This window comes from Dendropsophus ebraccatus, chromosome 9, assembly GCF_027789765.1.
Source record: "Dendropsophus ebraccatus isolate aDenEbr1 chromosome 9, aDenEbr1.pat, whole genome shotgun sequence".
Taxonomy (NCBI): domain Eukaryota; kingdom Metazoa; phylum Chordata; class Amphibia; order Anura; family Hylidae; genus Dendropsophus; species Dendropsophus ebraccatus.
Window position 1 is genome coordinate 67,193,054 of NC_091462.1, and position 25,724 is coordinate 67,218,777.

At 44.6% G+C, this 25,724-nt stretch overlaps 1 protein-coding gene across 3 annotated transcripts in view; it reads right to left on the bottom strand.

Moving 5' to 3' along the window:
• STAT1 (signal transducer and activator of transcription 1) overlaps window positions 1-25,724 on the bottom strand; it is a 997,040-nt gene that overhangs the window by 24,058 nt on the left and 947,258 nt on the right. The window contains exon 24 of one of the 3 annotated variants that reach the window (XM_069983570.1): window positions 8,849-8,940. The exons of the other annotated variants lie outside the window; for them this stretch is intronic. Within the exon in view, the coding sequence (XP_069839671.1) occupies window positions 8,866-8,940 (75 nt within the window). The 3' untranslated portion in view covers window positions 8,849-8,865. Of the gene's footprint in view, window positions 1-8,848; window positions 8,941-25,724 lie in introns of those variants that run through there. 3 annotated transcript variants of the gene reach the window in all.

The window sequence follows — 25,724 nt, forward strand, 5'->3', positions numbered from 1 at the left end:
CTATGTGCACATGTAGGGCTTGTGCATGCGGGTGAGTGGCAGTGTATTTGCGCTTCCGTTCAAAGGTCCACTGCACGCTGCGCTTGGGCACCTTGCTGGAGGATGTGGAGCATAGTGGAGGTGAAGGGGTGCATGTAGGGCGGGAGGCCCTCGTGCCTGGGGCCTGGGCGGGGGGACTGACAGAGCCAGCACGTGACACAGGGGAAGGAGCAGGTGTGCGACTTGCAGTCACTGAACGGCCTTGGTTCCACTGAATGGGGTGTTTAGCACTCATATGCCTGCGCATGCTGGTGGTGGTGGCTCCCCTGCTGACCCTGGCGTGGCACACGTTGCACACTACAGTCCGTCGGTCATCCGCACTTTCTTTAAAAAACCTCCAGACTTGGGAACATCTAGCCCTGGCCACGGGAGTTTGACTCAGTGAAACAGTTGCTGATCTACTCGCTCTGCCCCTGCTTCTTCCTCTGCCCACTCCTCTTCCTCTTCCAACCAGTCCTGCGGGTGAACTTGCCTCCTCAGAAGCACGGTCTTCACTAGGCTTATCCACCTAGCTCGGGTCAGTCACCTCGTCCTCATCCACCAGCTCTTCCTCCATTTCCTCACTCTCCTCCTCACTTTGAGTTACATCAATGACAACAACCTCACTGTCTGACAACCGGGTCTCATCATCATCATCAGACACCTCTTCCAACCCCACTTGCAAGTCCCCACTCTCAACTCCCACTGACTGTGTGACCTGCATAGTTTGGGCATTGGGACAGATCGACTGCTCCGGTTGCTCTGACTCAGTCCAGAAAAGAGTTCCTGGGAGCATGGTGGTGTATCTGAATCCCTTCTTTCCCTAGAGGGGTCAGGCTGTGGGGAAGGAGGCTGAGCTAATGGAGCAAGGGTACCACTCCTTTGGGTAGCGTGGCTGGACTGCGTGGAAGACTGGTTGGTGGATAAGTTACTGGACACATTATCCGCTATCCACGTGATCACCTGTTCACACTGCTGCGGTTTCAATATCGGTCTACCATGAGACCCCGTCAGTTGGGCAAAGATGCTAGGGAGTGGATGTCTGCAGCGTAGCACTGCTACCTTCTCAACAGGTGCTGCTGTGTCACCCTGCCCTGAACTACGGCCTCCGGCAACGCCATCACTTGGAACCCCATGCCCTCGACCCTTACCCCTGGGGTTTACCATTTTATAGACACTACACAGTATCGAACTTAGATAGGCCTTGCGTATGAAATACAGAAATCAGGAAAAATACTTGTGCTCCCACAAGTTTAGGGGGGCTGTACGGTACAATCTGGTAGTGGCTGGGCCTAGACACACTCTCTGACACATCCTTTACTCTGTGAAAGCAGTTGTGATGTGATTGAAATTAGATAGGCCTTGCATATGAAATACAGAAACCAGGAAAAATACTTGTGCTCCCACAAGTTTAGGGGGGGCTGTACAGTACAATCTGGTAGTGGCTGGACCTAGACACACTCTCTGACACACCCTTTACCCCCTTACAATGAGCAGTGAAGTTTTATAAAGGTGTACTACAAATCCCAGCAATACAGTGTAGTACCCACTAGTTTGGGGGGGCTGTACGGTACAATCTGGTAGTGGCTGGATCTTGATACATGCTGTGATACCTCCTTACAATGAGCAGTGAAGTTTTATAAAGGTGTACTACAAATCCCAGCAATACAGTGTAGTACCCACTAGTTTAGGGGGGGCTGTTTGGTACGGTACAATCTGGTAGTGGCTAGACCTAGATACACGCTGTGATACATCCTTACAATGAGCAGTGAAATTTTATAAAGGTGTACTACAAATCCCAGCAATACAGTGTTGTACCCACTAGTTTAGGGCGGGGGCTGTACGGTACAATCTGGTAGTGGCTGGACCTAGATACACGCTGTGATACCCCCTTACAATGAGCAGTGAAGTTTTATAAAGGTGTACTACAAATCCCAGCAATACAGTGTAATACCCACTAGTTTCGGGGGGGGGGGGGGGCTGTACGGTACAATCTGGTAATGGCTGGATCTAGATACATGCTGTGATGCCTCCTTACAATGAGCACTGAAGTTTTATAAAGGTGTACTATAAATCCCAGCAATACAGTGTAGTACCCACTAGTTTAGGGGGGGCTGTACGGTACAATCTGGTAGTGGCTGGACCTAGATACACACTGTGATACCCCCTTACAATGAGCAGTGAAGTTTTATGCAGGTGTTTTATAAAGGTGTACTACAAATCCCAGAAATACAGTGTAGTACCCACTAGTTTAGGGGGGGCTGTACGGTACAATCTGGTAGTGGCTGGACCTAGATACACACTGTGATATCCCCTTACAATGAGCAGTGAAGTTTTATAAAGGTGTACTACAAATCCCAGCAATACAGTGTAGTACCCACTAGTTTAGGGGGGGGCTGTACGGTACAATGTGGTAGTGGCTGGACCTAGACACCCTATCTGACACCCCCGTCTAATGAGCAGTGAAGTTCTATGCAAGTGTACTATGTACTACAAATCCAAGCAATCCAATGTAGTACAGCAGCACCACCAGCCCCAAAATCAAGAGTGTACATTGAGCACTTCTTAGGGGTCTCTATGCAACACCTAATGTCCCCTTTCTGCCAGCAGCCGATCACCACAGTTTGCTGGTTAAATCGTGGTAGCAGCACTGCAAGTCCCAGCCAGATTTTCTCGAGTATCGTGAAATGCTCGTCCGAGTAACGAGTACCATTGAGTACCCTAATACTCGATCGAGTACCAAGCATCACTATATATCATGTGTTCATGTAATCACTCTTACACCTGTATGTTTGACTTGTTTGGTTTGTTATTTAAAGGAAGTTGTTTTATAGGAGGGGTTATCAGTGAGCAAGAGTGTGCATGCGCTCGAAACGTGTCTGACCTCTGTGGGGTCCCTGCACTATGGTGTTTCATCTGTAATTTATTGCAACATTGGAATAAAAGCATACTTGTTTGCTAAGTGCTGGATCACTATTTTTTGTTGAATGTACGGGCACCTCTCTCCCTCCCTGCTTGGTGCCGTCCATTTGGGAACAAGTGTCCTTGCACCCCAAAGTATTCCATAAACGTATTCAATTAATAAAGTATTGTGTACCACTTTAAGATTACATACAGCTCCATAGAGTATGGCACAGACCAGGGGTACTCAACAACTTTTAGTGAAGGTCCACTTAATGGGGTCTATTGTCAGGTGAAGGTCCGAGCTGAACATCAGTAGTAAACGTGTTTTGTTAACTGTTCACAAACATTGAACTATTTACATACAGAATTGATGCTTATTAGTGGGAAAACTGGCATTTTTTCTCTCTCACCAGCCCTTATATAGCTTCCCTGTGCACTCCCCCAGTAGTATATAGTCCCCCTGTGCGCTCCCCCCAGAAGTATATAGCCCCCCAGTAGTATATAGCCTCCCTGTGTGCTCCCCCCGGTAGTATAAAGGTACTGTATACTAAGCTGCAGCAGGAGTCTGCTAGTTGAGGACCTCTGCGCTAGGGGGCAGTAGAACGAACCTGGACGAAGATAGCCGGAAAAGGCCGAAGTTTGACAACGGGAGCCGAAAAGAGACGAAGATAGACGACAGGGAAGAAGAGGAGGACGTGGGACCCGGAAGTCATCGCTCCAGATGCCTGGATCAGGTGAGTATGGGCACATACACCCCACACACCTGCTTTGAACACCTCAGCTACCTAGCTGAGGTGTTCAGAGACAGGTAATACGGCCGGCGGATCATAGCGATCGGGACAGTGGCACCGCGGCCACTTTTTTAATTTAACAATAATGGCGATTGGTGCTGTCTCGGACAGCACCAATCGCCATTGCTTTCCAGGTCACCAATGACCTGGAAAGCTAAATATCACTGTTATATAGCAGTGTAATAGCAGCGATCGTCGGCACGGGGGATGTAAATGTTAAGGTTGTGCATGTAAATCCGGGAGGAAGTCTTGCAAAGTACCCATGGCAGGGCTGGACATCCCTTAGAAAGCTGCATCCTCTAAGTTTATCAAATTCCAGAACCCCAGCTGTTTTTAACTCCATTCGACCTCTTGTAAAACTGACTTGTTATCTATGTTCCTCAAGTCAGTATGATTGCAACAATAGGAAATTATATATTCAATTTTATTTTACTGCTTTTAAAAAATTAAAAACTTTTCATAAAAAAACTAAATGTGTTTAAATTTCTCTGTTATGATCCTTATAACACTTTTATTTTTTGTCTATGGGGTTATATGAAGTGTATTTTATTGCACCACAATCAGTACTTTTATAAAAAAAAGTTTACATTGTTTACCGTGTGAGATCAGTAATGTGAAAAATTAATAGTTTGGGTAATTCGGAACTACGCCCTTGTGTAAATGTGTAAGGCTGCGTTCACACTACGTATATTTCAGTCAGTATATGTATATTTCAGGCAGTATATTTCAGTCAGTATTGCAACCAAAACCAGGAGTGGATTAAAAACACAGACAGGCTCTGTTCACACAATGTTGAAATTGAGTGGATGGCCGCCATTTAATGGCAAATATTTGCTGTTATTTTAAAACAACGGCTGTTGTATTGAAATAATGGCAGTTATTTACTGTTATATGGCGGCCATCCACTCAATTTCAACATTGTGTGAACAGAGCCTGTCTGTGTTTTTAATCCACTCCTGGTTTTGGTTGCAATACTGACTGAAATATACGTAGTGTGAACGCAGCCCAAATGTGTAAACTCTTTATTGGAGACACTTGACCAGTCTACAACAATAATTAACTTTATTAGACACTGGGAAAGACGTATCTTGTTTGGGAGGTACTGTTGGAACCAACATGGACCACAGCCTGTATAAATCTGATACAGTTTCATGGTCTCAGGTGACAGAGGGCAAAAAGAAGATGAATGAATGGACTGAGCCTATTGTAAATGAAGGTCCTTCCAAAGACAATGAAATGGAGACTCAGAAATGCTGTACAATGCTAACCATCTGAGGGATAAGAGTGAAGTCAAACAGCAGGACAGCATTCCTGTAGTCGTAAAGCCATAAACCAGCCCCTGTGGTCATAGTTCAAGCCTATTTATAGGAGTCACCTGTGGATGGGCATATCACGCCCAAAAGAGTCATCAAAAGTACAAGGACCTTACTTTTCCCAAAGGACGCCAACCCCCGTGAATGTGTTTACCTCTGCATTATTGTCTTTAAAACATAAAGGAATTGTAATGATTGGCTGAGACAGTATTTGGGGGTGTTCCAGGGATGGGCAATGTGTGGGCTATGTGTGTGTTTGTGGGACTGGTATATAAGGTTACACACAGATGAATAGTTAGGCACTTCCTATCTCCCACCATCCCTTCCTACCACCATCTCCCTTCCCTTATATTCCTATCCCTTAATTAGTCTCCCCTTGTGTAGATATTTATGTTTCCTCTTTGTAATAAACCCCTCAAAGATCCAGTTGTCCTTGATTAGTTAACACGGCACCCCAAAAACCTAAGCAGATTCTACATTTGGCACCCCAGATGGGACTGTGATTACTTAAATTCCACAGTGAATCCTAAGAAACGAGTCTGCTCTGATCCAAATATCTGAAGAGGCGAAGATCAAGGAATCGATGAGTCTGGATCGTGGATGCAACAAACTTTTGGTAAGTGTAAAGTTTTTTTTAAGTTATTTGTGTTAAGAGCCTAGCAAACTTAGTGTAATTGTGAGTCAGGTTGTGTATTGCTGGATAGTAGCTAGAGTAGTGGAGGAAGTGTTGTGGATATTGTGTCTTTAGAAGTGTTTCTCACTGAGTAGGTTGGATGTGTATGTTGTGAGCCTTGTATAGTAGGAAGATACTGGTTGGGCGAGGCCCATTTCTGCTGTTGTTGCGGTATTGTTAGTAGTTGTTGGTTGGTTGTTTGTTTGTTAGTTTTATCAGGTTTAGTATTGTTGTTTATTAATATAGAACTTGTGGAAAAATATGTTAAGAAGTATGCTTCTGCTAGTTATCAATCAGGTATGTGCAGTTGAATCTCTGGGAGATCAGTTTAAGACATTGTTTGCACAGTGCCAGGTATACAATGTTAAAATTGATGGTAAAATGTTTAGAAAGAAATTGAAATTAAGTAATGAAATTGCTTTGCTGGTTAAGGTAAAGGAAATAGCTGAGGTGAGTGAGGCCAAATGGCAGAAAGAAATGGAAGCAAATGGCAGGGCAACTGAGTCTGTGGTTGAAATTGCTACAGGTTCAAATAATGAATTTGAAAATCTAAAAGCAGAGATAGAAAATCTCACAGAGAGGAACAATGGGCTGGTGGAGTTGGTAGAAAGACATGAGCTGAAGGCTGGCTGTATCTGATTGCCCTCCAGCTCTCACTATCCAGGACAGGTTGCAGTTGTGTAAAGTTCTTGGAGAATGTAATACCAGTGAGTCACCAATAACTTTGTCTAATCGATTTTAAGCTGTAGCGAAACAATATCGGTTAAGTAACAGAGATGCCTGGTGTCTGCTCCAAGCCTGGCTGCCAGGGCCACTTGCAGCACAGTTATCACTGGCACATATAGGTGACCATTGAAGAGGTGAAGAATTAAGAAGGAAAAAACTGCAGTGTATCCTGGGTGGGCGAGACACTAGGGGTGAGAATGCTCCTAAAAAGTCCAGGTTCAGGCAGCATGATAATCCTATACTGTTCTGTAACAATTATCTCACCCTATATAGGTCTGTGTACAGCTGTCCGGACATGTCTCAGGATGATTCTAGTTTCCTGTATTCAATGGCAAATCAGTGCAATGTAGATTGCACTACAAGGATGGCTCTGGAAAAAGCAGGGGGAGAAGCATGAGGCGGAGCTAAGGCACGCCTCCGTACTGGAGCCTCGGCATGTGTGCTTCCATGTGGTCTGCACCTTGACGTGGAGGGCAGTGAGGTAGCCCGGAGGAGTCTGTCGTGTGCGGAGACAAACGTAGTGGACTGTGGTGGAGTTGTGGAACCCGGGCGGTAATCGGGCTAGAGTGAGTAGCCTGTGGAGCGCAGACAGAAGTCGAAGTCCAAGGAGTGCGGACTGAGTGAGTCCAGGTGGAGCGTGGTATCAGAGACTGGGTGGTCCTAGGGCTTGTGAGAGAAGCCCGGGGAGTGCGGACAGAGACTGCATGCTGATGTCCGGGGAGAGAACCTCGGCTGGTAAGAGGAGTCGAAGGGACGTGGATAACAGACTGGTGGCCGAAAGAGCGTCTGGGGCTGGTGCAATCAAGTTTAGGGCCAGATCAAGGTGGAGGTGGATTTTATAGGACTAGCGAGGACCGGGGGGGTTCGCTGGTGAGAGCAGTTCCCCGGCTTTGCTAAGGTGCGCTAGGTGCTTCTTTTTGAATGTGTGCCTAGGAGATCCATAAGTCGGCAGCATCGGAATATGGTAACAAGACTCTGTATATTTGTGCATCCTGGGTTTCAAACTGTTTAATTTATAGCCACTTAAACTGATTCTTTTTTCCTGTGGGGGACCCCTGGAGGTGACTGCTTGTGAAAGTGTGAGACATAACCCTACTAATCCTATGGGGTGCTCCTCTGGGAGTGAAAGGCTTGTATACTAAAGAAAGGAGAGACATTGAGGAGGAGTGCTGAGTGACATTCTTTAAAACACAAGGTTAAGAGTGTTATCTGTTTGGCCCTTACCCTAACATCATACTAACATCGGACTGGTCTCTGGAGTGGAGTTGGGTGGTGGATTTTCATTGGAGAGAGTTAATTTTGCGGGGGGCCAGGCCTGGACTGATTCAGTGACATATGGTGGGGAAAGGAGGGATATTCCCCCCCCCCCTCTAACTAACTGGTATAAGTTGTCTGTGTATTGTATTTATCCTACTTTCACTCCTGCAGTTTTGTAAGATCTGTGTGCTTTAACCACTGCAATTTGGGTCCTGGGGACGGTGAACTATTCTGTGTCAACTTCTTGCAAATGGGTAGACCCAAGGTCAATAAAGGAAATAGCCCAGGTAGAACTGACACAAAATCTACTGCAAAAATAGATAAGCTTTTTGGCTCTCCAAATATGGCGGGCAAAAATAAGAAGAAGGTGGTGGTGGAGTCTGTGAAAGAGGGCCAGGAGTCGCTGGGAGGTGGAAAGAAAGGGGCGACAGAGCAGCAGCCTAGCTGGTTGGGGGAGGTTCTGGGGGCTATAAAGAAATGTGAAGCCTCAATAGCAAGCTTGACCACCCAAGTGGGGTCAATCGGTTCTGAGATCTCGCTGATAAAGGACGATTTTGGTAAGTTCAAAGACAGATTTTCTGAGGCAGAACAGAGGATCAGCGACTTGGAGGATGGGATGAGGCCCCTTAAGGAGGGACTGGAAAAAATAGTTCAAGAGAATGGTATGTTGAAAATGAAAGTGATAGAGCTGGAAGATAGATCTCGCAGAGGGAACATCAGGATGGTGGGGTTTCCAGAAGGAGTGGGGGGAAGCGATACAGAGAAGTATGTGCAGGAGTGGATAGTCAACATTGTGGGCAAAGAGAATCTGTCTGAACTTTTTGGAGTGGTGAGGGCTGCCAGGCAGAAAGCCTGGTTGCTAAACTCCTCAATGACAGAGATAGAGATATCATTCTAAGGAAAACACATGATCTAAGTGAGCTAAAAGTCAATAGCAACAGGGTGATGATCTTTCCTGACTATGCGGTGGAAACCCAGAAAAAAAGAGTAGGGCTAAAAAAGTGGAAAGGGCGCCATAGGGTGATAACGTAAACAACAGATTGTGGGTCGAACAAGTTGATAATAAAACTGCTCACCTGATGGTGTTGAGCTAAGAACACAACACCTGTATGCACTGCATACACTGCATCAGTGACAAAGGGGCATTGTTTATAAGACCATTAAAACTCATCGTTTTACTTCATTAAACCTGAAGCCGTGAAGCGCTGTCATTCTGGCTCCTGTGGTCCCCGCCTACCCAGAGGATCCGACACTTCATCTACCAGAAAAAAAGAGTGGCATTTGTACAGTTCAAGAGGAGACTTAGAGAGAAGAACATTAAGTACAGTCTGTTGTTCCCCGCTAGGCTAAGAGTAGTCTTAGAGGAGAAGGTTTTCTTCTTTGACTCCCCGGAGGAGGCAACAAAGTGGGCAGATCATAAAGGTCTGTAGATCCAAGGCCAGACGAGGTCTGTAATATATGTTAGAAGAGGCTCAGTATGTATTGCTTAGCTTAGGGACTTGGGAATCTCTTTTTTCTCAGGTCGTAAGGGGGATGGGGGTTGGGAGGGTGGTGCCCTTCCCCCCCCACCCCCCTTCGTTCTTCTTCTTCTGCTATACTTTACTATCTAGGAGATTAACATGCTCAGGATATTAACCTGGAACATAAGGGGTCTTGAGGATAGAGTCAAGAGGCTAGCAGTTATGAATGGGGTTAAGAACTATATGCCTGGGATTGCCTGCTTATTAGAGACCCACCTTACGAAAGAGACTCTTCCTAGGTTGCATAAATCATGGTGGGGTCAGCAATACCATGCATATTTTTCCAACTATGCTCGGGGAGTATCAGTACTAGTTCATAAACAGGTTAAGTGGGAAGCCATTGAGCAGAGATTGGATAGGCAGGGCAGGTACATCTTTTTATATTGTAGAGTGGAGGGTCTTGAATGTGTTTTGGGATTTGTGTACATCACTCCCCCGTTTCGAAAGGAAGTGCTGGAGGCTCTGTTTGAGTTTTGCAGAGATAAAGGAGATTGCCCTGTGCTGGTCACCGGTGACTTCAATGCAGTAGTTGAGGAATCAGAAGACAGATGGAGAGGTGTGGTAGGAGGTAAGAGGGCAGGTAGTGTGATGTTTAAAACTTTGTTGGGAGAACTGGGTTTGAGAGACCTTTGGAGGGAATGGAATACCAATGTTAAATTCTTCTCATGTTGGAATAAATCAAAAAATGTCATGTTGAGGATAGATTTAGCACTGGTTAATAATAACATGGTTAATAAGGTTAAGGGGATTAAATATTTGAGTAGAACACTTTCTGATCACTGTCCACTTTTAGTGGAATTTAAGGAGCACGGGGCTAATGTGGGAGGTATATTTAAATTAAATGCGCACTGGTTAAGTTTGATAGAAAACAACGTTGAGATTGGGAAAGAAATTCAAGATATATGGGATTTAAACTGGGACACAGCTTCACCTTTGGTTGTTTGGGACACAATTAAAGCTTTTATTAGGGGGAAATATATAGGGGTGGTGAGTAAGTTTAAAAAAGGGTATAGGGTTAAGGAAAAGGAGTTAAGGGAGCAACTGTTGAAGGAAGAAGAGGGTTATAGATCACTACCCACTAATGAGGCGCGGGAAAAACTAGATTTGTCACAGGCGAGTTTGGATGGCTATTTGTTAGGGAAAGCTAAAGCACAGGTAGGATTTATGAATAAGAAGAGACACTTAGGTTCAGGGACACCTAATAGGGGGTTGATGAATATTATTCAGGATCAGGATAAGGGTTGGCAAATTGGGGCAATTAGAAATTTAGAAGGGGGGATTATAGTTTCTGAGAAGGATATGAGGGGCTTTTAGGGAATATTATGAAAAAATGTATAGTTCGGAAGCAGTGGTAAAGGAGGAAGAACTTAAGGATTTATTGAACATAAGTGAACTGCCTGGGATCATCCAAGCCCAGAGAGAGGTGTTGGAAGCACCGGTGACCATAGAGGAGCTTAATTTGGCATTGGACAAGATGAAAAACGGGTCGGCACCAGGGAAGGATGGCATACCATTTGAACTATATAAAACCCACCGGGAGGTTTTATTGCCGGCCCTTCTCAAGTTCCTTAGCCATTCCATTGAAGTCAATGCGGGTTTGTGCCAGGTAGAATGGTAAGGGAAAATATAAGAAGGTTGTATGAAAACATTCAGTTGTCTTGGGGGAGATGCTTCCACTCCATCCTGTCTTTGGATGCGGTTAAAGCTTTCGATAGGGTGGAGTGGGAGTAACTCTGGAAGGTAATGGATGGATTTGCATTGGGGGAGGGCTTTATCAGTATGGTGAGGCTCTTATATAAAGGTGCAAAGGTGTCGGTGGTGGTTAACAGTGTCAATTCCAGAACATTTTCTCTGTCTCGGGGAACAAGGCAGGGCCTTCTCCTCTCCCCACTGCTCTTCGCCCTCAGTATTGCACCTTTAGCGAGGTTGATTAGGAAGGATGATAAAATACTGGGGTTTGGGGCGAGGGGCAGTGGGGACAGGGTTTCACTATTTGCAAATGACATGCTTCTGTTTTTGGAGAACCCTGCCTTATCAGTCCCTAGGGTAATGAATCTAATACAAGAGGTTGGAAAGTTCTCTGTGCTAGCCATAAACTGGCACAAATCCATTTTATTGCCTCTTGGAGAGAAACCATCGCTTGAATCATCCCAGTTAAGAGTGTTACAGCCGGGAGAGGATTTTAGATACCTGGGGGTTGTCCAGGAACCAGGGCCGGCGTTAGGGGGGGGCAAGCAGGGCAAATGCCCAGGGCCCCCATCCCCCAGGGGCCCCCTACCACAGTTCCAGTGGAGAGGAGAGCACAGGCAGCGTCCTCCAGCGTCTGGCAGTGATCCCTGGCTGCTGCTATCAGGGTTCATGCAGAGGCTGCAGGACGCTGGGCTCCGTGTCTGCTCCCCCTCCCCCTCCCTCCAGCTCCTCTCACTGCACGTGACTTCCTCCTCTGGTGTGGAGCTGTCGGGACGATGGAGGAGAGGGCTGCCGGGTGAGGATGACAGCCTGCTGCTAAGGAACATGAGGGGGATTCACCACTACAACCACCATGCTAGAGGGGGTAAGTATACTGTACATGTAGTGTGTAATGTGTATGAATGTAAGTGTATAATGGATGAATGTAGTGTGTGTTACATGTCCTGTGTATAGTGTATGGACTGGATGGTTTGTATCTGTATAATGTGTTTTCATGGGTGTGTGAGTGAGTGTGTGTATATATATATATATATATATATATATATATATATATATATATATATATAATGGTGTGTGTGTATAAGCACTGCTGACTCCAAGTGTTGAGGTGAATAGACTGTATATAGGAGCTGCAGCCATTCTCCGGCCTCATCAGTCCTATGTATACGCTGCAGCTCCTATGTATAGTGTATGATGACATCACTAAGGCAATACAGTGTATTTTATTGAGAAAAAAATAAGGTGGTATTCAGTCCTTAGGTGGTGGTCACTATATGTTGGTAATATTGGTCTGTATATAGTGTCATTATGCAGTGGTCACTCTATGGCGGTAATATTGGTCTGTATATAGTGTATATATAGTCTTTACTGCCATAGATTGACTACCACATAATGACACTATATACAGACCAATATTACCGCCATACAGTGACCACCACATAATGACTCTATATACACACTATATACAGACCAATAGTACAACCATAGAGTGATCACCACATAATATTGGTCTGTATATAGTGTGTATATAGAGTCATTATGCAGTGGTCACTCTATGGCGGTAATATTGGTCTGTATATAGTGTCATTATGCAGTGGTCACTCTTTGGCATTAATATTGGTCTGTATATAGCGTATATATAGAGTCATTATTGCCATAGATTGACTACCACATAATGACACTATATACAGTACAGCCACAGTACAGTATATATAGTACAGCCATAGAGTTATCGCCACATAATATTGGTCTGCATACAGTGTATATAGAGTCATTATATAGGGGTCAGTCTATGGCAGTAATATTGGTCTGTATATAGAGTCATTATGCAGTGGTCACTCTATGGCGGTAATATTGGTCTGTATATAGAGTGTATATAAAGTCATTATACAGGGGTCAGCCTATGGCAATAATATTGGTCTGTATATAGCGTATATATAGAGTCATTACTGCCATAGATTGACTGCCACATAATGACTCTATATATATGCACTATATACAGACCAATAGTACAGCCATAGGGTGACAGCCACATAATATTGGTCTGTATACAGTGTATATAGAGTCATTTATTATACAGTGGTCAGTCTATAGCGGTAATATTGGTCTGTATATAGTGTATATAGAGTCATGCGGTGGTCACTCTATGGCAGTAATATTGGTCTGTATATAGTGTATATAGAGTCATTATGCGGTGGTCACTCTATGGCGGTAATATTGGTCTGTATATAGTGTATATAGAGTCATTATGGGGCGGTCACTTTTATGGTGGTAATATTGGCCTATATATAGTGTGTTTTCTTCAATAACGGTATGGAGGTAATATTTGGTCCTGATTATAGTGATTTTTTTAAATTTATTTTTTTAAAGCAATTCATATAAATAGTTCTTGTATTTACACCACTAGCGGCAGTCCTGGCATGTAGTGGCAGTCCCAGAATGTAGCGGCGGTCCTGACATGTAGAGGCAGTCCCGACATGTAGAGGCAGTCCCGACATGTAGAGGCAGTCCCGACATGTAGAGGCAGTCCCGACATGTAGGGGCAGTCCCGACATGTAGGAGCAGTCCCAAAATGTAGCGGTGGTCCCGGCATGTAGCGGTAGTCCTGACATGTAGCGGCAGTCCCGGCATGTAAACTTCTGAACTGAGTAAGGGCCCTAATACATGGAGCGAAAATTGTCCGAATCAGGACGCTATCGCACTGTGAGGACACTGGGGAACATGATCAGGTAGTATATATCACAGACAAGGCCTGAGGACACCGGGGAACATGATCAGGTAGTATATATCACAGTCAAGGCCTGAGGACACTGGGGAACGTGATCAGGTAGTATATATATCTTTATTGTTTACTATATACAGCAAGGATTGCACACACATCACAAATGATATACTGTATATATACACCTAGGGGGAGATTTATCAAACATGGTGTAAAGTGAAACTGGCTCAGTTGCCCCTAGCAACCAATCAGATTCCACCTTTCATTACTCAGATTCTAAGTAGGTGGAATCTGATTGGTTGCTAGGGGCAACTGAGCCAATTCTTCTTTACACCAGTTTGATAAATCTCCTCCATAGCTTTTGCTGTAGTAGGCTCTCTAAGCGAGCTCCATTCTACCAGATTGGCGCTCACTTCTGCAGAATATCAGGCCGTGTAATACGGCCTTAAAAGTGGCCGTATGCTTCCAATAACTGCTGGCTGAACATTCCTTCAGCTGACAATTATCTCTCCCATCTGGTCCCATCCTCCCCATACACAGAAATTTGGCACATCTGAGTTTTCCTGTGTTTTCTATGATAGGGTAAAGCCATAGCCATACAGATCTGATGGCGACTTATCTCTCTTAGAACAAAGAGGTTGGGCATTGATTTTCCATCAAGCTCGATCCCCTATGTCCACTGATATCATCTGTCAGAGGACTGTCCAGAGAGCCCCATACACCTTACACTGATGGCCGAACCCACCAGGAGCAACAGGTACCACCAACAAAAGAGTAAAATGTATGGGGACCTTAAATTGTTGCTAAAATATTTCAGCATTTGGGGCCCCACCTTTAACTTTGCCCAGGGCCACATCTAGTCTAAAACCGGCCCTGCCAGGAACATATGCGATTATAACAAGCTGAATCTAGACTCTTTATTGGCAACTTTAGGGAGGAAAATAGAGGTGTGGGAGAGATTATCGCTATCACGAGCAGACAGAGTAGTACTTATAAAGACCATCTGTGTGCCTAAAATTCTGTACTTCTTTTCCACCTCACCATGCTGGGTCAATAAGAAGTATTTTAAAAGAATGAAGGTGGAGTACCTGGCTAGGCCCAAGGAGAGAGGGGGACTGGGGGTTCCCAGAATGTATTGGTATTATATGGCAGCACAGCTTCACTGGCTTTCCTCTTGGCACAAACGGTTATTTTATAGATTGGTAGGTCTTGAGGAGGGTCTTCCTTATTGGGACATCTTTCAAAAGTTAGAAGCTGGGTGCTTAAAGGTGGGGGTGGAGAGTAAGTGGCCAATGGTGATCAGTTTAGTTAGGACATGGGAAGCCTTAAAAAAGTTGCTGGGTATAGAGGGGTATTTTAAATTCTCGCCCTTGTGGAAGAACAACACCTTGGGAGGGCCAAAGAGGCTTGGGGTCTTGGACAAACTTAGAAGGAGTGGAATAGAGAATATAAGGGATGTGGTATGTCAGGGGTGTGTGCTCGGGTGGGAGGACCTAAAGCTTAAGTTTGAATCAGGAGGTGACTCTTGGTTAGAATACTTTAAAGTGAAAGATGCCTTGCTGTCCAAGAATTTCGGGATAACTTTGATAGAGCATAGAGATCCTCTGATTGATAAACTTAAAGGTGAGAAAATAACCAGAAAAAGAATTTCTTTCTTATATAAGTACCTACAGTCATTGGATAGTGGTGTGTTTAAGTCCCAAGGAAAGTGGGAAGAAGAATTAGGTGGGGGGGTTGGATTGGGGGACAATTTTTAAGAACATAAAAAGGGCCTCGCTTGCTGGTAATCATCAAATGACTCAATTCAACATCGTACACAGGTTATATTATACTCCAAGGTTTCTTTATGGGATAGGGAGGAGATTGGAGGACGCCTGCCCCAGATGTCAGGGAGGGGACGCGGGTCTTCTCCATATGTTATGGTCGTGTAACGAATTTCAGAACTACTGGGACGGGGTGTTTGATGGGATCAAACAGGAGAGTGGAATGGAGTTGGAAAAAAGCCCACAGCTTGCGATTATGGGGGACACGTCTAGGTTAAAGAACACGAGAAAGAATCGGAACTTTGTTCTGAGATCGTTTCTTTATGCTAAGTTGGTGATCATGAGGAATTGGATGGGGGATCGGCCATTGAGGGTCGAAGAATGGGGGTGTTGCAGAAGAGTATATGGAGTATAGATCTTTTTTTTTTTTTTTGTTTAGTTATTTATATATGTGTATATATATATATATATATATATACACACACACAAGTACAAGTATGCAGGTATATATGTATGAAGTGTTTTTTTTTTGTTTTTTCAGCACTGGGGGGGGAGGGAAAGGGATGGGTTAGGAGTTATGCGTCAACAAGTATACTGTATGGGTTTATGACCGGTGGGGTATGTGCGGGGCACCGGTGAGTGAGAGTTAAGTTATAGGGAAGATACCGGGGGTCGCTGTGCGGGAGGGGGCGCTTGTGTCCACCCGGGCGGGGGTCGCGCCTCGGGTCCAGGCTTGGCCGGATAGATAGGTAGTACATGAGGGAAGGGAGAGAGGGGAGGGGAGGGGAGAGGGAAAGAATTATTAATTTTTATGTATTTATTTATTTTCTTTTTTGGTTTATGTGTGTCTATGTTAAGTAAGTAAAGGCAGGCACCACTTCCTGTTTTCTCCGGTTTTGGGGGGACCATGCTGGGACGCAGCTTTTGCGATGAGAGTTTGAAGCATCTGTTTTCCCTGGAGGCCTTGTCGAGCATAATAAATGGTTGACGGGTTATCGGGGGAGAGTGGAAGAGGTGCTAAGCCCCCGCAGCGAAGCTGGGGAGGTTTGGCGCAGTTATGGTTTAGAAAAGTAATAGGTCTGCTGAAGGGCTGGGCGTCCATCTGAGAAGGTGGTTGACTGGCACTGACAGACTCAATGTGTGAATGTTAGTGTGGTGGGTGAGGAGAGCTGACGTTGCATGGTCTGCTGTCAAGAGCCACAGGAATAGTAGGCTGCCAAAAACTGTTGTGGTAAAATGTATTTATTTATTTATTTATTAATTATTATTATTATTTTTTTTTCTTTTCTTCACCCTCTCTCAACTTTGTTATATTTAGTGTAATGTGTAATGTTTTGTGTTTTTGTTTAGTGTGGTCCGGTTTGGCCTGGCTGGGGGCGGGGCCCTTGCACGGGCGGGTGGGGGCGGTCCCCTCGCACGGATAGAGTAAAGGAAACGTGAATAAGCTATAGGAGGTGAATGTTGGAGGCAGAGAATGGTGGCTTATATAGTGCACCCCCGATGCCCCATAGGGCGACCCCACGGGGAAAAGAAGCTATGTAGGGGAGTAGGGGGTCTATCTGGAAAGTGGTTTCTGGGTAGGGTGGGTTGGGTGTATCTAACATATGGTACTGTTGACGTGTTTTTAAGGTGTTTTTTGGACATTTGATAAAATAATAAAAATTCAATAAAAAAAAAAAAAAGGATGGCTCTAAGGAATACTAGCTCTTATGAGAGATTTATCAACATACTTAGGGACTGGTGTGAAGATTCTAGAGACAGTTATGAGACATCAGAAAATATATCTATGGTGTATAGACCTAGGAGGAGGTGGTACGTTCGTTAGGTATTGCTTCAGATGTGGCAGGCCAGGGCATATTAAACGGTTCTGTAATACACCTTATATACATCCTGAGCCAGAAGTCCATTCATTGCAGCAGGAGATTGCTAGTGTCCAGTCTCAGGAGGAAATCTCCACCCATAACAGATTCATGTGAGGAGATGGGTAACATGGAGGCTGATCCTGTGACATGATTAGTAATGGATATGGCTGTGTTTGTTTATGGTGTAAATTTCTGTATTCTAATTCTATTTGTGTTTTCTTTTAGGCTGGAGGTCATTAGTCGGGTGATGTCAGAACAAAGAGACTAACATTTATGTTTTATTTAACAGGTTATAAACTGTTATGAGCAAAGTAAACTGGTCATTATTATTTAAAATGAAGGAATTTTGTAAATTTGGCCAATGTGTCCATAGAAATCCACGTGGTATCACTGAGCTTAAACATAACATTTTGGTAATTGTTTGCAAACAATTAAACAACTTAACATCCCATTGTGATGAATAGGTATTGTGTTAACCTAATGTTTTTTCTCTTGTTGGTGTTTTGGTGTTCTCTTTTTGTATGTGTTATTTATCTTATCCAACAGGTCCCTCTTGTCATAAGGTAAAGGTTCATACATGATTGTATAACAGAATTGATCATTAAGATCTGGGATCTCAGTATGAATTCTATAGAACCAACTGAACCACCTTTAATTAGAAGGTGCCCAAGGATGCATCATGGGGCAGATACAAGTTGAGTTTCCCTTAAATGTTTTATGTTTGTCTGTTTGTGTCCTGTTCAATGTAACGTGTATAGTGTGTCGGCACAGTAATTATTTTTTCTTCTGTTTTGTTCCTAGTGTTCAGGAATATTGTTTTTTTATGATTATTTTACTTAAGCTTATATTTTTCTTTTTTTTTATGAAACAGCTGCATTCATTGGTTTGATATTTTTCTTTTTCTAACTTCACTTCCTTCACTTCCTTTGGTTGGTACCATTTTTCTTTTGGTACCAAAGGGGCGTTAAATAGTCCAAGCTGGTAAAAGTTAAAATGCTTTTGAGCAAAAGATATTTACTGAAATATTTTCCCTCTCTGTAAGTCACTTCTAGAGAGGAGGAGTCCAGCTTAGATATCCCCTTTATTGAAACACTCAATTATTTCTATATTGATATTTTTACATTATACTGCTAAGAATCTGATACTGCTCTTGTTCTTCATTCGCAGGACCCTTGGTGAAGCAAAGACAAAATTGGCAATGGATGGTTCCTGGATGTGAATATGACCCCTATGTGTGATGGCAGTCAAATTAACCTTTTTGCCTGTGAAAATGGATGTCTTCAGGATGTTCTATTACCAACTGAAAAAATTGATCATGATCATTGGTATTATGTTAACTCGTCATTTTGCGTCATATATATTGCAAAGATAATAATTTTTTCTTGATTATGATGTATGAAGAAACAAATGTGTATGTATAGAGTAATATGTTAGACAGATGTTGGATATAATGTATGTATAATGTATAAATTAGTTTGATAGAAGTCTGAATGTGGATGAATGAATGGTGTGACCATTTATGCCCAGACCCTTTGAAGGTGTAACTGCTGCCGCAGAAGACCAAGAGGAAGACCAGAGCCTTGAAATAAAGAACTGTTTTCGGATCATGGAGATGATTACGCAAGCAAAATATATACTTCATTCTGACTGTGGTCCAATTGTTTGTGTGCCATTCAGGCACAAAGGGGCGTATGTTGGAATAGGGCTGGGCGGTATACCATCAAAATACCGATACCGTCTCTGGCGTCGGTTAACCGACCTCAACTCTGCCAGGATGGTATCTGCGGTATTTCCCCCCTCCCTCCTCCTCACCCTGCGACCGCATGCTCTGCTCCCCTCAGTTAATCTTCCTGAAGAGGAATGCTGGAGATGTGACAGGCTGCGCACAGGAGTGCTGTGTGATTAGCGCTGCTTCTGCTTCCGAGCGGCTCTGAAAGCTGCACGGTGTGCCCTGCCTCCCCTCTCCCATACATAAAGTGGCTGCAGGGGTCAGGTATGGGTCGGCACATCCTCCCCCCAACGGGCACCGCACTCTGTCCCGCACAGGAATCCTCGGCGCCTCGTTATCTTTTGGCAGTGTTGGAAGCAGCCGTGTGTGACGATCTGCCCGGGACGCTGCCGGCAGATATATGTGCTACAACACTGACTGACAGGGGGCAGAGGATTCCTGTGCAGGAGAGAGAGAGAGCGGTGCCCGATGGAGGAAGAAGGTGCCGACCTATACCTGACTCCAACTGTATGTGCGGGAAAGGGGGGGGGGGGGGGCAGAACAGCATGTGACAGTGACTGGGGGCAAATATTATATAGAAAGATATAGGAGCTAGAGAGATAGAGAGATAATAGATAGGAGATAGATAGAAAGGAGATAGATAGGAGTCCTATCTATCTATCCATCTATCTCCTATCTATCTATCTATCTATCTATCTATCTATCTACAGCAGGGGTGGGGAACCTCCGGCCCGCGGGCCGCATCCGGCCCCTGAGACCTCCCGATGCGGCCCGCGGCCCGCAGCTCCCCTGTGATGCGCGCCGCTCTGGAGGAGGAAGGAGCCGGCATACACAGCCTCCTCCTGTGTCTGTGACAGCTGCCGGACACAGGAGGATGCTGTCTGTGCCGGCTTCTTCCCCAGCAGAGCGGCGCGAGTCTTCAGTCTCCTGCGGGCCTCGCGCGATGACGTCATTTCATCGCGCGCCGCCTGCAGGAGAAAGACCGGCACAGAGGACCTGGGACAGAAGAGGACATGGGCAGCGTGGGAACGGAGGTAAGGTGAGTGGGATGTTTATTTTTTTTATTTGGGGGTTAACTAGGCCACCAGGGACATGCCTGATGGGGGTTAACTAGGCCACCTGGGACATGCCTGATGGGGGTTAACTAGGCCACCTGGGACATGCCTGATGGGGGTTAACTAGGCCACCAGGGACATGCCTGATGGGGGTTAACTAGGCCACCAGGGACATGCCTGATGGGGGTTAACTAGGCCACCAGGGATATGCCTGATGGGGGTTAACTAGGCCACCAGGGATATGCCTGATGGGGGTTAACTAGGCCACCAGGGATATGCCTGATGGGGGTTAACGAGGCCACCAGGGATATGCCTGATGGGGGTTAACTAGGCCACCAGGGACATGCCTGATGGGGGTTAACTAGGCCACCAGGGACATGCCTGATGGGGGTTAACTAGGCCACCAGGGATATGCCTGATGGAGGATTAAATAGGCCACCAGGGACATGCCTCATGGGGGTTAACTAGGCCACCAGGGACATGCCTGATGGGGGTTAACTAGGCCACCAGGGATATGCCTAATGGGGTTAACTAGGCCACCAGGGACATGCCTGATGGGGGGTTTACTAGGCCACCAGGGACATGCCTGATGGGGGGTTTACTAGGCCACCAGGGACATGCCTGATGGGGGTTAACTAGGCCACCAGGGACATGCCTGATGGGGGTTAACGAGGCCACCAGGGACATGCCTGATGGGGGTTAACTAGGCCACCAGGGATATGCCTGATGGGGGTTAACTAGGCCACCAGGGACATGCCTGATGGGGGTTAACTAGGCCACCTGGGACATGCCTGATGGGGGTTAACTAGGCCACCAGGGACATTCCTGATGGGGGTTAACTAGGCCACCAGGGATATGCCTGTTGGGGGTTAACTAGGCCACCAGGAATATGCCTGATGGGGGTTAACTAGGCCACCTGGGACGTGCCTGATGGGGGTTAACTAGGCCACCAGGGACGTGCCTGATGGGGGTTAACTAGGCCACCAGGGACGTGCCTGATGGGGGTTAACTAGGCCACCAGGGACGTGCCTGATGGGGGTTAACTAGGCCACCAGGGACGTGCCTGATGGGGGTTAACTAGGCCTACCAGGGACATGCCTGATGGGGGTTAACTAGGCCACCAGGGACATGCCTGATGGGGGTTAACTAGGGCACCTGGGACATGACTGATGGGGGTTAACTAGGCCTACCAGAGGCATCACTGGGGGGGTTAACTAGACTACCAGGGACATGACTTGGGGGTTAACTAGACTACAAGGGGCATCACTGGGGGGGTTAACTACAATAGCAGGGCATCACTGGGGGTTAAATACAATAGCAGGGGAACTAGGGGAACAATACTTTGCCTTGCCCTGGGTGCTGCAAACCCACGCTACTAACTGCCGCACACGGTATGCGGCCCTCGAATGATTTTATTAATGCCCGACCGGCCCTCGACATGGAAAAGGTTCCCCAACCCTGATCTACAGTATCTATCTATCTCCTATCTATCTATCTATGTAAAGTAGTTTGACGGCACTCCAGATAAGGTGAAAAAAAAGGTTTACATTTATTCACAAAGTGCACAGCACAGCATACAAAGTAATTAGGCAACGTTTCTGTGGCCTCTCGCCACCATTTTCAAGCCACAGTAGTGAACAAACCATATTCATTTATACAGGTGCATAATCAAAATCAAGCAAATTCATTGGTCGTGTAATCAAACAATTCATTGGTTGTGAGATGTGTCAATCACATGTGTAAACTTCTAGTGCTTCATCTATTAGGTAAAGGAATTCAGGTGCATACAAATACATAATCACTGGTGATCTCAGTGTTGCAAAAGCTGTGTGAATATATACAAGATTTGCATAAGTACAAAGTCCATTCTCTTGAAACGTCTCTCCACTGCAGAGACGCACAGACATGCTTGAAAGTTCATGTATCTCTCCAGGACACTTAGGAACAGAACTGTCCGGATAGAGCAGGAGAAAGCATCATGTTGTCAAGGAGATTAATGACGTCATTAAGGGTCTGTCTTCTTGCATAATCTCTCTGGGAGTGAGTCAGACACAGGAATCTCGGATTAGCTGACATAGCAGTCAGCAAAATTAGTGAAGCAGCGTGTTCCACAGGCTCCCAGTCCAGATGAGAATCAGCCTTCCTGGTTACTCTGTATTACAACAAGGACCTGACAGGTCGCACAAAAAAAACGCATCCTGTGTGAACTGACTCTAATCCACTATCCCAGCCATGGCAAGTAAATCCTCCTAGCTCAAAAATGTCCGGTTCAGTTATTTGTTCCACACGTGTCCCGTTTCCAGAACCTATGAATAAAAGATAAAAAGGTAAGTAATTGTGTACAACATCACAGAAAGTTGTAAAACATAACAGTCATAACATGGATTTATAGTTCACTGTTACTGAATCACACATCTAGGATAAAGGGTTGCATAGGCAGACATGGTTACCTGTTTAAATGCTTTGCCACTTTATATTGCACATTCATCCCATATGCACCTCTGGATTCTGTTTTCAAAATCCACTCTAATCCTTTCTTTTTAAAGTTAACATTCTATCCCCACCTCTAGCGAGGGGGCCTAATCTGTCCACAATCATGAATTTTAAGTCCCATTCAGAGTGTCCTTTTTCCGTGAAATGTTTAGCTACTGGTAGCTCTATTTTCTTTTTCCTAATTGTGTACCGGTGATGGTTAAGCCTTGTTTTTAGGTCCCACGAGGTTTCACCTACATATATAAGGCCACAGGGGCACCATAATATATACACGACCCAATCAGATACACAGGTGAGGTATTGTGTGATCTTAAATGTTTTTTTTTGTAATGGGATGGATGAATTCTGCACCTTTCGTCATTAATTTGCAATTTATGCAGTTTAAGCAGGGGAATGAACCCACATTTTTCCTGCCAATATATCTTTGTGTGTCTGTTCGTGTGGTTTTTACAGTGGATTTAACTAACTGGTCTCGTAAATTCCTCCCTCGTCTGTATGACATTAGTGGGGGGGATTGGAATTCAGACATATTCTTGTGACTGTCTTTTACCACATACCAGTATCTGTTAATGATGGAGTTAACCCTTGGTGAAAGGTCTGTGTAAGTTGAGACAAATGGTATTCTGTTCAGTGTGGTGTCCCTAACTTTGTCCTCCAGTAGTTTGTGCCTTTCCTCACATAGGATACTCTGTTTACAATTTTTTAACACTCTCTCAGGATATCCTCTCTCCTTAAAATCCTGTTCCATTTTAGTCAGTGTTTTGTCCAAGTCTGTCCGACTCTCTATGATTCGTCTTGCCCGGAGCATCTGGCTCCTTGGAAGGCTCTTTACCATACGTCTTGGATGGCAGCTGTCATATCGTAGTGTATTGTTGCAGCACAAGCATTTCTTTTTACTGAAGAAGACACAGACATGATTTTGGGAGATGTGGAGGCAGACATGACGTTCCTGAAAACTCCTGCTATTATAGATCTACAAAGAGACTTTGAATACTTATCTAAACGTAAAATTAATCTTCAACTCCATATTGGCACCCTGTCGGAGTACCACAAACACCAGCGCATTCCACGAGGGATTTGTACACGTCTGAAACCCAATATGTCCTTTGAGGATGAAGAGTCCCGTCAGAGATTTATCACTGTTTCTAATAAATACGCACTTGAACTGATCCTCATTCAGATAAGCAGCATGCAGAAGCAAGTTAAGAGTGTGAATCAAAACCTTACCACCACAAAGGAATTACTACAGACAACCATGCAAGCAGAGGATTGGGAACGCTTTATGACAAAACAAAACAATTTCTTGGAGAAATACAGAAAGGATTTACAGGAACAAAAAAAAGCATAAATGGTTCCATAATGCACAAGATTATACCAGTGGCAAGATCTACACGTGGACAACACCTGAGGAAACACCATTCAATCAACGGAGAAATAAAAGAAGGGATGGGATCCCACGCCCTAGCCAAGCATTAGAGAATGAAGTTTTTTTAGATCAAGCGAATCCAGATGGAGAAAAACCCGCAGAGGCGGAAAGAAAAGACACAGATTTGACAAGAGGGAAACAGCAAAGAGGCAGTCGGACGACACCAAGGACTGTTGTAAGAAAGAAAACAGCAACGTGTTAAATATTTCCTCTTTTACACTTATCCCTTTACATATGAATGTATTGAAAAAAGGACAGAATTTTTGCCCTAGTCAGAACGTCGATTCCAATTAGAAATCCAAGGTAAAAAAGTTCATGGCACTCCAGTTCCCAAAATACTGATCCTTTATTTCATAGCAAGCAGGAATAAATCCACATAAAAAACAAAGCGTGCACAGCAACGCGTTTCGACGTGTCGATTCGTCGATTCCAATTAGACCTGGATGTAGCGCATTTTGTGAGAAGACTTAACTTACGTGTATGGTTTAATGACAAAATGAGTACATCTGATACAGTGAGCTCTGTCAAGTTTAGCTGCAATAAGCTTAACCCCTTAAGGACAGAGCCAATTTCGATTTTTGCGTTTTCGTTTTTTCCTCCTTGTGCATCAAAGGCCATAGCACTTGCATTTTTCCACCTAGAAACCCACATGAGCCCTTATTTTTTGCGTCACTAATTGTACTTTGCAATGACAGGCTGAATTTTTGCATAAAGTACACTGCGAAACCAGAACAAAAATTCAAAGTGTGGTGAAATTGAAAAAAAAAAAACGCATTTTGTTTATTTGGGGGAAATGTGTTTTTACGCCATTCGCCCTGGGGTAAAATTGACTTGTTATGCATGTTCCTCAAGTCGTTACGATTAAAACGATATATAACATGTATAACCTGTAAAAAATTCAAACCATTGTCAACAAATATACGTCACTTAAAACCGCTCCATTCCCAGGCTTATAGCGCTTTTATCCTTTGGTCTATGGGGCTGTGTCAAGTGGCATTCTTAGTGGATAACTAGATCCAAAGTCCAGTAGGAGGTACCAATAATAGTAATCCACTGAGGCAAACGCCCCAAAATATACCTATATTCCCTATTGGTTAAAATTTAACTTTTATTACAAGTATAACTAAAATTAATAGATCAAACAAACAATAGACAACATAAAATGTGAACAGTGAATTAAAAAGCTTTGCACGATCTGCCTTAGTATTCAATGGTATACAGTATGTATAAGGAATAGGAGCGCATCAATAGCCGGTCAGTACTCTCCTTGAGTCACCACAAACAATTTACTAACCCAAAAGGGGATAAAGCAAAAACACCCCAATGGGTATAGATGCCTCCTATCCTTGAATAACGTACATATATATATATATAAAGAGAGGGTGACACTGTGGCCGGGTTTGCCTATCTCAGCCCCATGAGCGATTTTGCGCGTTACGCTCAGCTAGCTAGCCCCCCGTGTTTAACAATGACAATGTCACCATCTAAGGCAACGTGCAAAGTGCTAAAAGAGCCCAAAGGGCTCTTTTAGCACTTTGCACGTTGCCTTAGATGGTGACATTGTCATTGTTAAACACGGGGGGCTAGCTAGCTGAGCGTAACGCGCAAAATCGCTCATGGGGCTGAGATAGGCAAACCCGGCCACAGTGTCACCCTCTCTTTATATATATATATATGTACGTTATTCAAGGATAGGAGGCATCTATACCCATTGGGGTGTTTTTGCTTTATCCCCTTTTGGGTTAGTAAATTGTTTGTGGTGACTCAAGGAGAGTACTGACCG